Genomic DNA, 19,239 nt, shown 5'->3' with positions numbered 1-19,239 from the left:
AACAGAAAAACAGAAAAGAAGAAACTGGGACCAACATGCTTGAAAAAATAAAATACCCAGACAACAAAGGTAGAAAAAAGTGTTTTATTTTGAAATTATTTGGTGGAATATGTTAGCTTTGGGAAAAGTGCATCACGGATGTCTTTTGTAATTTTTTTTTCAGTTCAAGAGAAAATACATTTGTGTTTTCATTTCTCCTATGTTGAATTAGATTAGATTAGATTGAATTCTTGGGGTTCCCAATTCAATTTTTATCTTTATATTTCTAATTCGTGATCCCTTGTTCTGTATTTGGTGTGTGACCAAGGTGTGGTATTCTGTGGGCAAGTAGTTTCTGCATAGAATTCTTTAGCAATCTCACTTGTTCTGTTTTACTAGTAGTTTTGTTTTTGTTTTTTGTTACATTTGTACCCCGCGCTTTCCCACTCATGGCAGGCTCAATACGGCTTACATATTATATACAGGTACTTATATTAGATGTATTGGTGCTCTAGGGCTCAGTGTAATATTTATGGTACTAGCTTTTCATAGGTGAATTAGGATTGATATGGTGTGGTAAGTTTTCTGTATAGGTTTTAGTGTCTTTTTGCAGGGCTTTGTGTTATTTGTGCTATTTCATAAACTGTCTGGCTCTATTTGAAAGTAGGCTCTGGGGCAAGGGTTGCCTTTGGTGGCCCTTGTCACCAAAAATAGAAGTGCTGAGGACTAGTGGGCTCCACATCCTATAGAGTCACCACACAAACAAAAGCCCATCTGATTTAAACAAAGTTTCTACTAGTGGAAGGAGTGTTCCTGAGGTGATGGCCACAATTTGAATAATTTTACTTGCAGTTAAGAAGACAGGCTGCCTGCTCTGGCCAGTCCCGATACCTCTGCTACCTCCCGTATCCTGATGTAACTTCCAGTTTCTTTGTAGGTGGGATGCAGCAGAGGCAGCCTGTGTTAATCATTGCCGGCCACAGTCACTGCACCTGAGTGACAATACCGGCACTGCCGTCAGTCTGACACTGACTAGCGCCTAATTTACAAAAGTTTGCTCCCCCTGATGTCAAAACCTGGCTACACCTCTGCCCCAAGGATCCTTTTTCCCATCACAGAAAGATGTAGCCCATCATTACAGTATAGCCTGTTATTTTTCCACGTATTACTCCATGCTCCTATGTATCTAAAACCTTCTTCTTTACACCAAGACTCAAGCCACTTATTGAAATCCACAGTTTTGCATAGTCTTTCCTCTCCCTTCCCCCATGTGGGAATTACTTCAGAAAAAGTTACAGTCCGAACCTAAGATTTCAGTCCCTCCCCAAGTTTCTGGAACACTCTCTGTGCTATAAACTTGCTATTGTTGGCCAGGTCATTTGTCCCCAGGTGGAATACAACATCAGTATTTGAAGCCTTTTCTCTCTTCTCTTATCACTTTCAGTATTTGATCCGTACATCTGGTAGCTGAAGATCCTGGAAGGCATTTCACTAGGCTGGAACTCTTGAACTATGTTCCTAAGTTAATGCCTCTGATAATGGAGTAAGAGTTTTCTGCTTTTCACCAATCTGTCATTGTTTGGGGGACGTTTCTTGGGTTGTGCTACTTTCACTGCCTCTGGTTCCACTACAGCTTTTTTCAGCATCATAATGATGTAACACAGCAAAAGAATTTGACAGGGGCAAAGGTTGGGAGGGTGAGTGTTTCTGTGTCATGGATCTTAGCCTACCAGAGCCTACTGTGACCCATCTATTCCTCTGTTTCATTCTCTGTGGCAGGTGGTGGTAAATTGGCTGGAAATTGAGTAATCCTGGATGCTTTTTTAGTTGTAGCTAATTCTTTCTTGAGTTTGTTGATTTCATCTTTCAAAGCTGATATTTGGAGACAGGACAAGCTCTAAGGTTCTAGATAGTTTGCCTTAGGATTAAAGCAGAACATGTATTGCTCTGAATGAAGGTCATATTGATGTGATTCACAAGTGTGAAAAGGTGAATTATGATAGCAGATAACAAGGAGTAGGATTGACCAATTATGGTGTAATGAAGATACTTGTCCCTTGATAACCCTATATAAAGGGAGTTCACCTTGGGGTGGGTGGGACTATAGAGTCAGACCCTCTGCAAGTGAAAAGACAGTCAAAAAAAAATTAGAATAGAAAGCAGGTAATCAGGAAGATATTAAGACACAAGTAACAACAGTTTACAATCAAACCAAGTCTGAAAATGCCCAGTGTAGCCTCAGACAGTTCACAAGGTAAACTTAAGTTCTGTTTTTTTCTTTCATTATACAGCTGAATACAAATTTCTAAAAGTATAACCATTTTAATGATGACTTTTATTATAGGAGACAGTACACAATCGCAGTGTTATCACCAAACAAACCAACCCCCAATTGATTTGCTGTCAAAGGTTTATGTCATTTTCTGGCACATTGTAATTCCTCTGAGATGAATATAAAAATGCCAGTGAAAAGAGGAGAGGCCTTTGCACAAATATTCCCTGTTGAAACCGGTTTCATGTTGGTTTGTGCTCATAATTGGTTTGCCAAGTTGGGACACGAGGGAAAGACAAAGTAGATGCATTGTGCCAATCCCAGTTGTCCAATAGTAAGTTTTGTCACCTCTAATTGCTGTAGAGGGGCCCCCAATATGCCCTGAGATTTCCTCACTCATTTTCAGCTCATCATGTTTTCTATAGCACTGTTTTGGTAGCTAATTGGAAGTTTAGACTTGAAATGGGGGAGGGGGGGCTACATGGACTCTGTATATAAGCTGTATTTAAGCCTTTCAGATCAAATGTTAGTCATATACGTTGTACGATGACCTTGTGTATAAGGGGAAACCCTTCTCACTGAGAATTACCTGCCATTCATACAAAACCTTACAAAGTAGGTAAATATATAAACAGTAAGTATTGGATTTTTGAGGGTGTAAGGGAGAATGCTGCTAATGATTAAGGATGTGCGTAGAGAAAACGTTTTACTTTTTTCAGATTTTTGGCCTTTTTCTCAATTTTCAGCTGCTTTTTGTTTTATCTCGCATATATGTACTAATTTTTAAGGCGCGTCAGAATATTTTAACATGCATAAATTGGGTTTTGATATGTTAATTTACAGGTTAATCTGTGTTAAATTGATTTTCACTGGACATCCCTAATAATCGTGCCCTATGTAATTAAAATGTCTTTAAGGTTTGATGTTTGGTAGGTTTGGTGCTTTGGCTAAGAAAAACACTTTAGATGACTATCAGTCATTCTAATTATTGTCATGGTATGCACAAAACTATCCAATTTGGGGACACTGTTCCCTCTCCCCCCCCCAGACAAGAGGTGAGAGAGTTACACTTTGTGTTGTTATCACCCACCTTCTTCAATATATTTATGGTGGCATTTTTCACGTTTGTTCAACCTTTAGAACTTACAGCTTTTGTAGATGCCGACGATATACAAACTGTTCCAGCGATTGATCCGCGAGAGTATTCAGATATAATAAATTATCTTCTATAGCAGTTTGGATGTTAGATTAAAACCATAAATTCAGAAAAAAAAGAAGCCCTACTAATTTCTCGCACAGGCACTCAAACACCATTAATCCCAATCACCATAGCAGATTCACCAATTACCATTAGCACTGCTGTTTAAATACTTGAGGCCCTGTTTGCTAAGGTGCGCTAGGATTTTTAGCGCACGCTAAAGACACCCACAGGAATATATGGGTATTTCTAGCATTAGCGTGCACTATAACCACCAGCACGCCTACAGTGAGGCTTAGTAAACAGAGCCCTTGGAGTCTTATTTGAGTCCACCTTTTCTTTTCAATATCACATATCTCAAATCATTCGTTGGTGTTTTTTCAAATTAAAATGATTATATTCTGTAAAAAAAAATGTATTTACACAGTCAGCCCTCCAAATCTTTATTCATTCTTTGATCATTTCTAACATAGATTACTGTAATAGTATGATACATGGGATTAAGGCCTCTGAACTAAAACGATTACAAGCACTTCAAAATTCTGCAATTAGGTTTCTTACTGGTTCTAAAAAAATTGATGATGTCACTCCTCTTTTTTGCGTACGTCTAGTAGCGCTATAGAAATGATAAGTAGTAGCAGTCGTCTTTTGCAAGAAGAACACCGGTTACCTCTTGCTCACTGCATAACCTTTAAGATTTTAAGTATGGTACACGTAGTACACCTATCATATTTACACCATTTGATTCCTTATTGACCAACTAGGACTCTTCGCTCTTCACAAACATGATTGTTCCTTCTTTCCGTCATATTTGTTATGATTCTGTCAGAACCAGAATTTTCAGATATACATCCGTTTACATTCCCATGTAAAGTTCAAATCCAGTTTAAAAACATTTTATTTAAGGATGCATTTCCTGATTAACTTTTCCTGATTAACTTTTTCCTTTTCATGTCTTGACCATAGCCAGTGAGGACTTTCAGGGCCCATAGCAGACTTATCTTTTTCTTTTTTATCTCTATTACGTTTTTCTTGAACTACCATTCCTATCCAACACTGTAGTTCCTCTATACCTACCATTTAATCTATCTTAATATTTTTAAAATGCATGCACTGCTCAGAAAATACCCCTATTGGGTGTATATCAAACTTTCAATAAACTTAAGAAACTTTTTGTCTATCTATACCATGGATGGTTAGACCACTGCATCACTTTATACTTTTCACATAAGTAGTCCATAGTTATTTCAGTATGAATGAATGCCATTGTGGGTTATTGACCACTGCCCATGCTTCTTAGTTATTAAAATTATTCTTTTCAATGATAATAGTGCATGTTTGGTTAAATATAGAAAAAAGTATACCAGAGTTAACTTTTACCAAAAACAATAAGCAACGATATAAAAAAAAATAAAATTATACAAAAATATGTGAAGTAATGTGCTCATAATCAAAACATAACATAAATCTGTGACTGGCTAATGTGATTTTTTTTTCACAGATTTATGTCACGATTTGATTCTAAGAAAATTACTTCACATATTTTTTGCATATTTTTATTTTTTATATTGTTACTTATTGTTTTAGATAAAATTTAAGCCTGGCATACTTTTTGTGTTACATATGTATAATTCCAGGGAGTAAATTAGTTATAGATTCACATTTCTTTAATATAATATGTTTAAATATAGCATTGTTATTCAGTAACAAACAGCTTTATCTGTCTAAAAATGAGACTATAAACACTTCAATAAGAAATCTTGGGCATTTCTCTTAAAGGTGATAGGAAAAAAATTTCCACTTTGTAAGAATACCTTGACTTTGAATGTGCTACGGTCTTTTCTGCATTAGCTGTGTACTAAATAATACTGAATTATTTTCTATTACTATGGATGTCTTCTTTTAACTTGGACATTATGCTTAATATCATTTTTCAAACACCAGCAGCTATAAGTCTGATCAATTCATGTTGCAGAGAAAGTCCTAGGAAGCTGTAGGAAGAAAGAGAGCAATACATGTTTAGGATGGGGCAGATAAAGTAAATCCAGTGGTATTAAAGGTCACAGCATAATACAAAATGAAAAACACTTCATTTGTCTGAGCTCCTCCTCCTCCTCCTCCTACTATTTATCATTTCTATAGAGCTACAAGGCATACCCAGCGCTGTACACCAAACACAAAAAGACAGTCCCTGCTCAAAGAGCTTACAATCTAGATAAGACAGGTAAACAGACAGAACAATTAAGGGTAAGGGAATAATAGGTGAGGTTAAGGACAGGGCAAGTGAGAAGTGGTTAGGAGTCAAAAGCAGTGGTAAAGAGGTGGGCTTTAATTTTGGACTTGAAAACGGCCAAAAACGGGGCCAGATGCACAGGCTCGGGAAGTCTATTCCAGGCGTGGGGTGCAGCTCCTCATAGTCAATGGCACTAAGCACTAAACAATAATTTCCAAACTTGTCCTCAGGGAACCCCAGCCCATCAGGTTTTCAGGATATCCACAATGAATATGCATTGGATAGATCTGCATACTAAGGAGGCAGGGTATGCAAATCAATCTCATGAATATTCATTGTGGCTATCCTGAAAACCTGATGGGCTGGGGTTCTCCCAGGACAGGTTTGGGAATCACTGGCATAAGGAAACATTAAAAGCAGGTATGTTTCTGTCAGAAAGAAGGGAATTTAAAAGTAAAAAATTGTGTTCATGCCCTTTTAAAAGGAATGGTAGTGATTTATCACAGTTTCCAATGTATATTTCTGCTGTGAGAATGGCACTTACCAAGTCTCAGTATACTATATTTATCTTGAATATAGAGGTATTATGCCTTACCTCAGTACTGCAGATTGATAATAACCTGCTTTTTGTTCCCTATCACTTTTAAATTTTCTTCTAGGCTAGATGCCAAAAATGTGCCACCACATTACATTATAAAACACAAGGCCTAGGAGTCCTTTTACTAAGGCATGCTGAAAAATGGCCTGTGCTAGTGTAGGTGCATGTTTTGGATGCGCACAGGTCCATTTTTCAGCATTCCTGCAAAAAAGGTCTTTTTTGGGGCCGAAAATAGACATGTGGCAAAATTAAAACTGGCGTGCGCCCATTTTGGGTCTGAGACCTTACCGCCACCCATTGACTTAGCAGTAAGGTCTCATGCGTTAACCGGGTGGTAATCGTCAGCGCGTGTACACTGCTGATTACCGCCCGGTTAGCGCCACATGGCAGAAAATAAAAAATATTTTTCGATGCGCGTATTGGACACGTGCAAAAATGAGAATTTCTGGCCCCTCCCAGGGCACTCACCTTAGTAAAAGGGCCACTACGTGTACAATGGACATAATGGGCCAGATTCTATATATATGGCAAGGTAATTTTGGAATGCCCACAAAATGCCCATTTCCCCGCCCATAACCATGCCCCTTTTTGCCTCCGTGCATTAAAATTTAGGTGCAGTACATTACAGAATATGCTTAGGGATTTGTGCATGTGAATTATAATTATTGTTAATTAGTGCTCGTTATTGCTTGTTAAGTGCTGTTAACAACACTGATTGGCTTATTAAGCCAATTAAGTTACGCACGTTATTATAGAATCCGCTTGGATTTCAGCGTGGACCTCTAGGTGTACTATATAGAATCCACAGGAAAATAGAAAAAAAAACCTTGAGCATACCTGGCCCACTGACAGACTGTTTTCATCAAGGGTTCTATATAAATCAAATTAGATTATTGTGATATGAGCAGATATTACAATGGTCACAAAATTATGGGGGCAATTTTCAAAAATACATCATTTCTAAAATTCTGGCATGTAAAATAAAGATCAGAATAATACAGATGAGCCATGCCATGGTCTAGGAAGAAAATGCAGCCCTGTTAATACCACATTCTGTGTACCAGTGCAAATGTATCTTTACTTGAGATTTGAGACATTCAGTGACTAGTTAAGGAAGGATGGATCATCTTTTCTACCACCACATATACACTGCCTTGTTTGCGCTTTATATGGATTTTTTTTTAAAAAGTAGCAGAACTAAAAATATCTATCTAGTATAGTTAGTGCAACCACTCACTCATGAGCAAACCCTTTTCTCTGAATTGCAAGAAATACTCAAATGTCAGCAGCTGGTTAGTTGAATTTGACCAATAGCTCTACAGAGAGGAGGTAATATCACAACAGGGAGCTTATGTAAAAGTTTTTTAAAAACACCATCTTCTTAAATCTATTAACTGTACACTCAATTTGTCACTTAGCACACACAAAGTTGCACGTGTAAGTTACAGAATAGTGTCAGTTATACACAAAACTGTTAAATTAGCTGCTGATTGGTGTTAACAACCAATGATTGGCTATGATTGTTAATTGCCGCTAATTGGCACTAATTTGCAGTTACATGTATAACTGCCCTTCTTAGTATTCTAAAAATTGACCATGTAAAATCCATTGCACACAACTGTAAGGGGGCGTGGATCAGGGAGGGAAATGAGCTGGTCAGGGTCGTGAGCTGGTCAGGGTCGTGTCTAACACTTACATATGTAGGTTATACAATACTTGGTACAAAAAACAGAAGAAACCAGTCTTCACAAAAAACACAACAGCACACCATAGAAGATGACTAACAGGAACAAAAACAAAAAATAAAAATAAAAAATATATAGAAAAACATCAAAATCTAAAAATAATCATAAAATATGTATTTAAAAATACAAATACATAAAAGACGACACTTTGGTTGTAAAAATTAAAAAATATAAACTTTAATAGCCATGAAATAGTAGGGAGAAAGGGACTCGACACAGCTGTGTTTCGGCCGTTCAGGCCTGTGTCAGGAGTCTTCTTGGTTTTTAGAGGGATCCTTCTCTCTCCACTTCCAGGGGATCTCCTCCAGCAGGCTTCAGGCATTCCAGGTCCTCATCTCATGGAAGGGAGGAGATGAAGATGAGGATGTTTTTCTATATATTTTTGATTTTTATTTTTTGTTTTTGTTCCTGTTAGTCATCTTCGCTGTTGTGCTTTCGGTTATACAATACTCTCAGATTTGCGCATTTATGTCTGCCATGTAGCTACCTTAAGTTCTCATGCCTGAAGTTAGACGTATAACTGGGGACTTACACTAGTATACTATATCACTTATTACACATATAATTGACAATATGGAATTCACGCTTACACCCAAATTCTATATATCCTGCCTTAATTTCCACGTGGAAATCAAAGTGTATTCTACAACAATGCACATAACATAACATAATTGGATAACTAGCTAATAAGATCTGTTAATTGGATGTTAAGCAATTATCAGCACTAATTGGCATTAATTAGAATTTATGTGCACTACTTGATGCGCGTTGGGTGCATGTAGACTACCGTGTGGTCCTTGCGGTAATTTCATTTTTGACGCATATCTGCTATGCATGCCAGAAAATATTTTAATTTTCTGGCACATGGGTGGTGATTGGCATTTTACGTGTGTAAACCAATACCGCCCGGTTACCGTGTGAGACCTTACCGCTAGGTCTCAGACCCAAAATGGATGCACAGCAATTTTCATTTAGCCGCACGCCCATTTTCAGCAAAAATTTAAAAAAGGCATTTTTTTACAGGTGTGCTGGAAAAATGATTCTGCCTGCGCCCAAAACACGTGTCTACACTACCTCAGGCCATTTTTCAGCACACCTTTGTAAAAGGGCCCCTCAGTCTGCTGTCCAGATAAGTTACCCGAGTCACTTAAGAAAGAGAAAATGCACACTAAATTATAAATGATCTGCATAGCAGATTGACTATTGCCAACAGTGGATAAATTCTAGCACTGACTGCTTTATCAGAATATTCAGCACCAGCCGCTATTCGGATAGTGTGCTGAATATCTGGATATTTTTCACTGCCACAGATGGCTTTAAAAAAAAACAAACAAACCGCTGACGTTGATGGCTGAGTACTAACCCATTACATCTTAACCATGTGATGGCTGTGATTTCACTAAGGCACACTAACGGATTAACGTGTGCTATTAGTTAAATATTAAGACACTAATTATATTCCTATGTGTATCTTTAATAATTATTGCACACTGATCAGTGTGTGCTAAATCCATTAGCGCATCTTAGTAAAAGGACCTCTTAAAGATTTATTTAAAGATTTAAAATAACTAAAATATATTAGCTCAATAAAAGTGATTCAGGTGATTTGTTAAAATGGGGAAAATTAAGAGATGTGACTTCAACAGAGAGAGACAGAGTGAGAACGCAAACAGCCCTTTATTACTTTTTGAATGAAAATATTTGTACCTAATCATAAATGGTTAATTTTGAAAATGCTCAATTACTATATCACATTATCACAGACAAATCAATCAATAACATAAAATGCAGAATTGACCTTAAGTCTCTATGGGGGTAATTTTATAAAGCTTTTTTCTGCTGTAAAGCTCATTTTACAGTCAGAAAACGAAGCAGGTGTTCCACCAAATCCAAGGAAGATAAAACAAAAAGGTAGACCTTGTAAAAAAAAAAAAAAAATAGTCTTTATTGATGAATTAAAAGCTCCCAGGTGTTCAACATAAAATGCCTGCCATGGCCATGTTTTGCCAGAATGACCAGCTGCATCAAGGGCATTAAGTTACTCTGTCTCCCGTTTGTCTCATATCCGCGGTACCCGGGTGATTTCTGGAAGTCAGTCTCTCTCCCCTTCAGGTATTCAAGCCAGGTAGCAGGGTTATGCTCCCTTTTGGGAAAAGGTGAACGAAACTACACCCTTCTGTTAGAATTCAAAATACCTAGCTGCTGCCAGTCAGTTATACTGCCATGAGACTGTGTCAGCATTAGCGCACCACCAGCCGCTAGCGTGGCTTAGTAAACAGGGGCTTAGTGCGTGCTGACAATTAGAGCATGCTAAATGATAAGGCACCCATTGTATTCCTATGGGCGTTAGCATGCCTTAGTAAAAGGACTCAAAGTTTGCTTTGATGTGACTTGCATGCAGGTATTCCCAAGAGTGTAGCTGGGGCAGAGCTATGATGTATCCACCAGGGGCGTAGCCAGACCTCGGCGGGAGGGGGGTCCAGAGCCCAAGGTGGGGGGGCACAGTTTAGCCCGCCTCCCCCAGCTGCTGACCCCCCCTGCCACTTTGGACCCCCCTTCCGGGGCCGACTCCCACGTCACCGCCAGGTACCTTTGCTGGCAGGGGTCCTGAATGTAACCCCGTGCAGGACGTGCACACAGGACGTCAGGAGTCAGAAACAGATTATCAGTTAAGCCGCCGAAGTCGACCGGTGCTGAAGAAGACTTCGGCTGGCGGGGGTTGGGGACCCCCGCCAACAAAGGTACCTGGCGGCGACGGGAGAGGGTCGGTGGTGGACGGGTGAGGGGTGACGGCAGGAGGGGGTCCAAAGTAAAGGGGGCCAGGGCTTAATCTGTGGGAGCCCATGCCCCCATGGCCCCACCTAGCTACGCCCCTGGTATCCACATATTTTATAAATTATGTGATTACATGCAAAGAGTATATGCAGATATTCACATTTTCTTCAAAGCAAGTGTACATTTGTGCAAGAGCATTTTAATTTATTTATTGGGGTTTATTAACTGCCTTCATGAAGAGATTCACCTGAGATGTATTTGTTTACTACTAAGGGATCATTGTATGAGTCTATGTTGACTTTATAGAATATGGGCAATCAACAAATTCAACTCAGTAGGAGACCAAGGTATCTAAACCATAATAAATGACTTTTCCAACCTAGATCAAATATCCTTATATTTGAAAAATGGACCTTCAAGCCTGAAGACTCCCTTGTGAAAATTCACTATGTAGTCTTCTTCCTCATAACTTCATCAATCTATATTGTTTCAAAGGCATTCATATTCACAATCATATTTATACCTGATTGCTTATAAAAATCTACTATCTCTTATTAAAATAATCTTTACTTATGTTTCAATAGGTATCTACATTAGAGAACATCTGTTCACTATGAGTCCCTTTTACTAAAGGGTTGCCACGTGGCAACCTGGAACTGCCGCCAGCCCAACATGGGTGCCAGTGGTAGTTCCACCCCCAGCATTCGCCATTTCTGGCACTAGCATAAATATTTTAAAAATATTTCCACAGGGGGTTACCTGGCGTTAAATTGGCAGCAGCATCGCACACTGCTCAGTTACTTCCGGGTTAGCACGGGAGCTCTTACTGCCACCTCGATGGGTGGTGGTAAGTGCTCCCCCCCCCACCGAAATGGCTGCGTTGCAAGTGCGAACTTACCGCATGGACATTTCAGTTTTTGGCCTTTTTACCCACTGTGGTAAAAGGGGCCCTGGTGCATGGCAAAAAACGGCCACTGCTGCTAGTGCAGGGCCCCTTTTACTGCAACTTAGTAAAGGGGCCTCTATTTTATTTATTTATTTGTTGCATTTGTATCCAGGTACCAAACACAAAAGAGGAAACTTTCGCTTTAGTTTGTAAATTACAACAATAAGCAATAAGCGAATCTGGTATGTAGGGACATCAAAAATAATTGGAAGGAAGGGAAAAGACCTCAGACAGCTGATAGCCAAATTGCTGAAGTTGCTCACTAAGCATCACTGTACTTCAATCATCGGTCAGCCTAACCTTCTCCCTTAGAATGGACAAATATACCCTTAAAATTTTTTTAAAAAAAAATAAAGAATGCTACATCCAGAAAACTTGAAGCAGCTTAAGGAACGGGCTCCCCGGGAGCCCGTTCCTTACGCTGCTTCAAGCTAAGTTTTCTTTGCATTTTGATGTCTTGAAGTTTTGATTGGCACAGTGGATGTAGCATTCTTTATAAAAAATGTTTTTTTAAAAAAGGGTATATTTGTCCATTCTAAGGGAGGAGGTTGGGCTGACCGATGATTGAAGTACGGTGATGCTTAGTGAGCAATTTGGCTATCACCTATCTGAGGTCTTTTCCCTTCCTTCCAATTATTTTTGATATCCTACATACCAGATTCGCTTATTGCTTATTGTTGTAATTTACATTTGTATCCCACATTTTCCCACTTATTTGCAGGCTCAATGTGGCTTACATAGTGCCGGAGATGCGATTGCAGACTCCGGTGTAAGCAAATACAGAGTGATGTTGAGGATAAGATAATCTACATAGACTGATAGTCCACTTTCTCTGCTTCTGTCCTACAAGAATATGATGTTAGCATCTTAAATATTCTCACATGACTCATTTCAGCCAATCCCAAATAGTATTTCACATTTCTTTTAACTTGGAGACATCTATTCTAATTCAGAATTTAGTCCATCTGGTTGTAAAGAGTGTAATTAATATACACAACTTTTCTTGATAGTTAAGTTGGCGTTCTCTGCATTTCCATGCCAACCTTCTCTTTGTTACTATATAAATCTATGTCAGAACTAGGGCTCTGAGCCATGGGAAAAAGATAAGATTGTTTTGATATAATGATATTTGATCTAGGTTGGAGAAGTAATTGATTATGACTTTATATAACAAGCACGAAATTTCTCAGACATTCCACAAGGGCATCATGTTTTGAAATCAAGCTGTTGAAGAAAATAAATATACCTCTGTAATCAGGGCATGTCAAGCAGTTTATTTAGAACATCACAGAATTCTGAGGGTTAATCTGGTATTTAGATCAGTACCCTATTTCTGCTTACCTCTTTCAGAATACAGTTTATATAGGCGTTTCACTAGTATAGCAAGTTTATTCATTTCACAGTGCTCTTCCAACAGAGTTTCTCAGAACAGTAAGCAAGACTTTATGCTTTATCAGCTGAAGATTGAGAGATATACCATTCATCTAAGACTTCTGATTTCACAGCACTAAAGAGTTTGATGCATACAATTCTCTACTCTTCAGAGTGATCCCTTTCCCTTTCTCAAGGTTCTGTATGACACTTGGGCTTCTCAACTCACGTGTCACAAACAGAATTAACAAGTTCCCTGTTTCTGACCCTTTTACTTTATTATTTACCATTTTATGAGCCTGTGGATCTGGAGGAGGGGTGAATATATATGTACCTATAGATATACACATATATTTTTGTGTGTTTTACCATAATTCTGATACTTGAGACATCATAACCCTATAGTGAAATTCAGACCTCAAAATGTAAGTACATAGTTGGTTCTTTCTCTCTTCTCCCTCCTTTAGGTTAAAGAGAATAAATGTGAGCCAACATCTGGGGGCTGTTCTTGTGAGAGAAAATTAGAAGAAGCGAAGAAGTGAAACAGCTGCTGTCCTTCTGGTTATGGCAAGAGATGAATGCCATCCAGAGCTACAATACAGGAGAGCTGTCCCCAATCCCCTTATGCTATGAGAAAGTGAATGGCTCCTGTCCCAAAACCACACATGTGCTTGGAGTTCAGCTGGCCATCTATCTGTTTTGTGCAATGGGCATGCTACTTGTGGTACTGGGCAACCTGTTGGTGATGTTTTCCGTCTCTCACTTCAAAATCCTCCACACCCCTACCAATTTCCTGCTTCTGTCCTTAGCTGTGGCTGACCTCCTCCTTGGCCTAACAGTGTTGCCTTTTAGCATGGTCCGATCAGTGGAAAGCTGCTGGTTCTTTGGAGACAGTTTCTGCAGGGTGCACACCTTTCTGGACACAGTCTTCTGTTTGGTATCTATCTTGCATCTGTGTTTTATTTCGATTGACCGTCATTATGCAATCTGCAATCCTCTGCTGTATCCTGCTAAATTTACTGTCAAGGTAGCATGTATTTACATAGCTGTTGGGTGGAGTCTGCCTATAGCCTACACATCGGTCTTTGTATACACGAATGTGGTAGAAGAAGGCTTGGGTCATTTATTAAAGGATATGCCTTGCATTGGTAGCTGCCAACTGCTGTTCAATAAACTCTGGGGGTGGTTAAACTTCCCTGTGTTCTTTCTTCCCTGTTTCTTAATGATAACGTTATATGTGAAGATCTTCCTTGTGGCTAGTAGACAAGCTAAACAGATCAGCAATTTGGAGAAAATGGCTGGTTGTTCGACCAATGTGAGGGCATCTCAGAGAGAACGAAAGGCGGCCAAGACTCTTGGGATAGCTGTAGGCATCTATCTTTTGTGCTGGTTGCCCTTCACAATAGACAGTATGATAGACAGCCTTATTAATTTCAGTACTCCACCCCTCTTGTTTGACATCTTTATTTGGTTTGCTTATTTCAATTCTGCCTGCAATCCACTGATTTATGTGTTTTCCTACAGCTGGTTTAGAAAAGCTCTGAAAATTGTTGTGACCCGTCAGATCTTTCGACCTGGGTCTTCTTCAGCGAACCTCTATCAAGAATGATACTATTTTTTATTTTGGTAACAATTTGAGGTTTCTTGTGGGCAGGTTTTGCACTATGTGCGGGGTCTTTATGTAGCAGAACAGTTTAAATAATCCAACTGAACTGGCAGAATTAGGATTCCCTGCTGTGCAAGGTCCAGAAGAACAGATAATATGTGGCTGGGCTCAGAGATAAAGAAAGATAACATGAACTCAACTGTGGATTATACAGCTAACATCAAAGTCCAGGAAACAGTTTCAATTTATTACAAATGTTTCCAAGAACTGTTGCTCCCTTTTGAATTCTCAATATATTCCAGTTCTCGGCAGCTTCTTACATGCAGTTGGTCTGGAGTTCGAGTAAGCCACTATCTGCTAGAATTATTATCACCTGGAGCCACTGCAGGTCCCAGTTTATGCACTGGTAGCTAGATATTAAAAACAGGTATCGATGGCATTGCTGCACAGTAATGTAGTAACGAATATCAGTAACTGCCTGTGTACATTTGTAGGAATTAAGTTGGCTTTGAAATCAAGTTGTTCTATGTTGATTTATTATTTAGATCTAAAAAGATTTATTTAAAGAAAATGAATGGTGTGAGTCCTTAGAAATCTCTCCAGTACTCAGTAGGGTAGTTGGATATAAGGTCACAGGGTGTTTTTCTACCAACAGACCTTCAACTTAATTCTCAAAATCTGCTTCTGCAAGGTTTGCTTGTACAAAAGAAGCCATGGACGTTACACCTGCTTTAATGGAGGGCTGGGTCCGTGCGGGTATGTCTTGTAGGTACTCCAGTGTCTGTCCCCAACAGCTAAGTAAAGTTGCCTTGTGGTGGCTATAGTAGATTAAGCCACTGAGAAGAGGACTCTTTTCAGGCCCAGGTATTTCCTGGGGCAACTCTCTTTGAAAAGAATCCTCCCTGAATATTAACCATGACTTTATCTTATTTCTAATCTCTGAAACTCACTTAGTACTTTCTCTTTCAAGTCTGTCCTCTGGCTACTGGGCTTTCTCAGCCCTTTTTTTCTGGCCTGCTTCTATTGTCTTACATATTGTGCATTGTAAACCCTTCATAGTAAGAACATATAACTTTCTGAGCCTGTATGTTTCACTTTTCTAATATATGAGTCACTTTTCTTCTGTATAATTCATGGCTTTCTGCATCTCCTCATGGAGAGCTAGTTGTGTACTGAGAATGCTTTGCAGACAATAAACCAATACTACCGGTAAAGCCAAAATGCTTAATTTTGAATTCTGAAAGAATGACAATAGCAAGAGACTGACAAAATACAGATCATCAGTACTAGTTAATAATTGTGAGGCCAATACTCAGACTGCAGGAAGTAGCCGGGCTGCCTCCCACGGTCGATGCTGAGCCTGGATATTCGATGCTGGGATGTTTCTGGTGGCCAGCATTGACTATCCAGTTTAATTTTGGCCAGTTTCAACTGTAAGAGGGGAAACTGGAGCAAAAGGAGAAACCTCCCTAAGCCCACCCTCTTTCCCTCTTATTTCAAGGGGAAAAGATCAGCAAAGAAAATTCAGTGAAATAAAAGGTTCCCCCAGCAGAGGGCACTGGGACTCACTTATGCCAGGAGGAGGGAGGGATGACAGAAGAGGGTGGAATAATTCAGAAAAACCCTGGAGGTACCACCCGGGGGGGGGGGGGGGGGAGAGGCTTCGTAGGGAGGAGCAAGAGCATATAAAGACTCATACTGAAGCAGAAGAGGAGAAAGGGAAGAGCGAGCCCTTGGAGGTCCAGGAATATCCCAGAACAGAGGAGGTTCAAGGCTATGAGGAAGGTGTACCAGATGCCGAAAGCCCAGAAGAGGATATGGAAGTTCAATATATTTAACTTCCTATAAAGATAGCATCACAAGTTTTAAGCAGTGCTTCAGAGAAATGAACTGAGTGAATAACCTACGAAGAAATAAGTTATAACTTTGTTCAGGGCCGCTGAGAGGGGGGGACAGGGCGGACAAAATTCCCCGGGCCCGGGCCTCCGGGGGGGGGGGGGGCCTGGCACCGCAGTCTGGCCCACCTGCCCTCCGTCGCTCCCGGAACTGACCTTAAGCGCCTCCCTCACCTTCGCAGCAAGTAGCGGCAGACCACTCCTTCCTTCCGTGTCCCGCCCTCGTCTGATGTAACGTCCGCGAGGGTGGGACACGGAAGGAAGGAGAGGTCTGCCGGTGCTTGCTGTGAAGGTGAGGGGGGCGCTTAAGGTTAGTACAGAGGGCCCGGGGGTGGAGAGAGGGCCCGGCCCGGTGGAGGGGGGCCCGGTGACCTCGGGTTGGGGGGCCCGGGGGCGGCCTTGTCCCGGGCCTGACCCAGTCTCTCGGCGGCCTTGCCTTTGTTTCTTTCAAGTTTTTGTTTGCTGGCAGAGTGGGACGGGTCCCAATGCAGCATAAGCCTGCTGGATTGGGAGTACAGGGTTTAGGGTCTGTCAGTGTTTGAGCCCTAGGCTTACTAGAAGAGAGGGCTCAAACTCCCTTTCTTTTGAATAATTTTGTTTGTTAAAATTAAGACTGAGAAAGCTTGCCCCCCCCCCCCCCCCGCCGTCACATATGCTCAGTTTCACTAAAACGAGTGTGCACGGGGTGACTGAGAAGAGTAGTGTAGGCAGTGCAGAGAGACCACAGTGGGACAAACGCTTCAGCTGGTGGGGGTTGGGGACCCCCGCCAGCCAAACCGGGGCTCCAGAGCCAATTTGGGGGGGGCAGGCCCCCCCGGAGCTATGCCACTGCTGTGCACTAAAATTAGTGCACTCTAAACGCTCGAGTCACCCATATGTTCCTATGGGCAACTTAGTGTTTAGCACGTGCTAATCATTAGCGTGCACGAGGTGCAGTTTCACTCAGGGCCGTGCCAAGGGTCTCTGGCGCCCCCCTGCAGACTACCAGTTGGCGGCGGCGGCGCCGCCCCCCCCGCCTGGCTCCAAGGCAGCGATTCCCCTCTCTCCCTGAGCCCTACCCTCCCACCCATCCATGCCCATCTGTCCCCTGCCCCCGCCATTCATCCCGATCAAGCAATTCCCCTCTCTCCCTTCCATGAACCCTGCCCTCCCATCTATGCTCCTCTCTCCCCTGCCCTCCCGCTCCCATGTAGGAACTGCCCGCCCTCTTCTCCCCCCCAAGGATGACGTCAGAAGAAGGCGGGACACTGAGCGAACCAATGGAAGGCTAGAGACGTCAGGACTGGGAGTGCCGCCTCCTTCACTGACGCTGCGCTGCCGGAGGAAGGTAAATTTAAAAGAAAAAAAAAAAGGAAAGGGATCTTGGGGGGGGGGGGAGAAGAGGGCGGGCAGTTCCTACATGGGAGCGGGAGGGGCAAGGTAAGCACGTAGCGGCAGCGCCCCCCAGAAGATGGCGACCCCTGCGGCGCTTACCCCGCTTACCGCATCGGCACGGCCCTGGTTTCACTATTACATTTTCAGCGGTGAGGGTGAAGTCAAGCTCTGCAGGACTCCAGGGAACCTGCTTGTCCCTAGCATTTGAAAACACACCTCTGCTTCTCCTCCTCTACAGGTAAAGTCAGACCCGGCTTACAGATGTTTGGGTCCGAACTTCTGGTCCTGGAAACAGCTGAGCTGGGACCGGAAGGCTGGACCCAATCAGATGCAAGTCGGTATCTGACATCATTTGGAAACTCTAGTTCCCCCCCCCCCCTCCGAGTATGATTGGCTGAGGAAGTGTACCATCAGCCTCTCATCTGCCCAGGGTCCTCCGAGGTTGCCCCCGCTCCCACCTCCTCCTTTTCCTATTTTAGTAACAGACTAGTGCGGCTGTGCTGATTGAAGCGAGAGGGACTCTGAGGAAGTAGTGCTTATGTGCTGAAGTCATCATGTGCACACTGTGTTCAGCATATAGCTATTAAAAATTTTATAGTGACAATCGTTTGAAAAAGTAAAACACAAGACTCCTTCCCTCCTCCACCCTCTCACAAATAAATTTAACAAGCTTGTTAAAAAGGTATTAATTTAAATTTGCAATTTTATTTATTAAGTTTCTGTTCCATTATACCTACAGAGACAGACTGGAGGAGTGGCCTAGTGGTTAGAGCACTTGTCTTGCAATCCAGAGGTGGCCAGTTCAATTCCTACTACTGCTCCTTGCGATCTTGGGCAAGTCAATTAACCCTCCATTTCCTCAGGTACAAACTTAAATTGTGAGCCCTCCTGGTACAGAGAAATATCCAGTGTACCTGAATGTAACTCAACCTTGAGCTACTACTGAAAAAAGGTGCAAGCCAAATAAATAAAATAGATAGATTACAATTTGACAGGTACATAATCACAATACAGTGATTATAAACATACTAGATTCTGTGGTCAAACTAGTTAAGAATACTTTTTTACTTAAGTACTTTAAAAAAGTAACAACCCCATCTCTGATTTTTGAGTTCTAATGTATTTTACAGAATTAGCTCCTGAAAGAATACGTGTATTTCATATTAATTTTTCTTTCTGTGTTGTCAATCCTTTTTCAGTTTGCAAAATGTCAACTTAAACACTGCTTTCCAGAACAGCAAGATAGC

General features: G+C 41.2%; 2 protein-coding genes across 3 annotated transcripts in view; one reads left to right on the top strand and one right to left on the bottom strand.

Annotated features, from left to right (window-relative positions):
- Window positions 1-5,110: 5,110 nt before the first annotated feature.
- Window positions 5,111-19,239, bottom strand: part of LOC115465813 (pantetheinase-like) — a 44,649-nt gene continuing 30,520 nt past the window's right edge. The window contains exon 7 of one of the 2 annotated variants that reach the window (XM_030196559.1): window positions 5,111-5,440. In XM_030196559.1, the coding sequence (XP_030052419.1) occupies window positions 5,383-5,440 (58 nt within the window). In that variant the 3' untranslated portion in view covers window positions 5,111-5,382. The remainder of the gene's footprint in view (window positions 5,441-19,239) is intronic. The other variant, XM_030196557.1, reaches the window with a different exon arrangement.
- LOC115465814 (trace amine-associated receptor 5-like) lies at window positions 13,024-15,180 on the top strand. The gene has a single exon (XM_030196560.1). It carries the CDS (start codon window positions 13,692-13,694, stop codon window positions 14,724-14,726), a length of 1,035 nt encoding a protein of 344 aa, XP_030052420.1. The 5' UTR covers window positions 13,024-13,691; the 3' UTR covers window positions 14,727-15,180.

This window comes from Microcaecilia unicolor, chromosome 3 (genome assembly GCF_901765095.1).
Source record: "Microcaecilia unicolor chromosome 3, aMicUni1.1, whole genome shotgun sequence".
Taxonomy (NCBI): Eukaryota; Metazoa; Chordata; class Amphibia; order Gymnophiona; family Siphonopidae; genus Microcaecilia; species Microcaecilia unicolor.
This window is presented reverse-complemented; position numbering and strand designations above follow the sequence as displayed.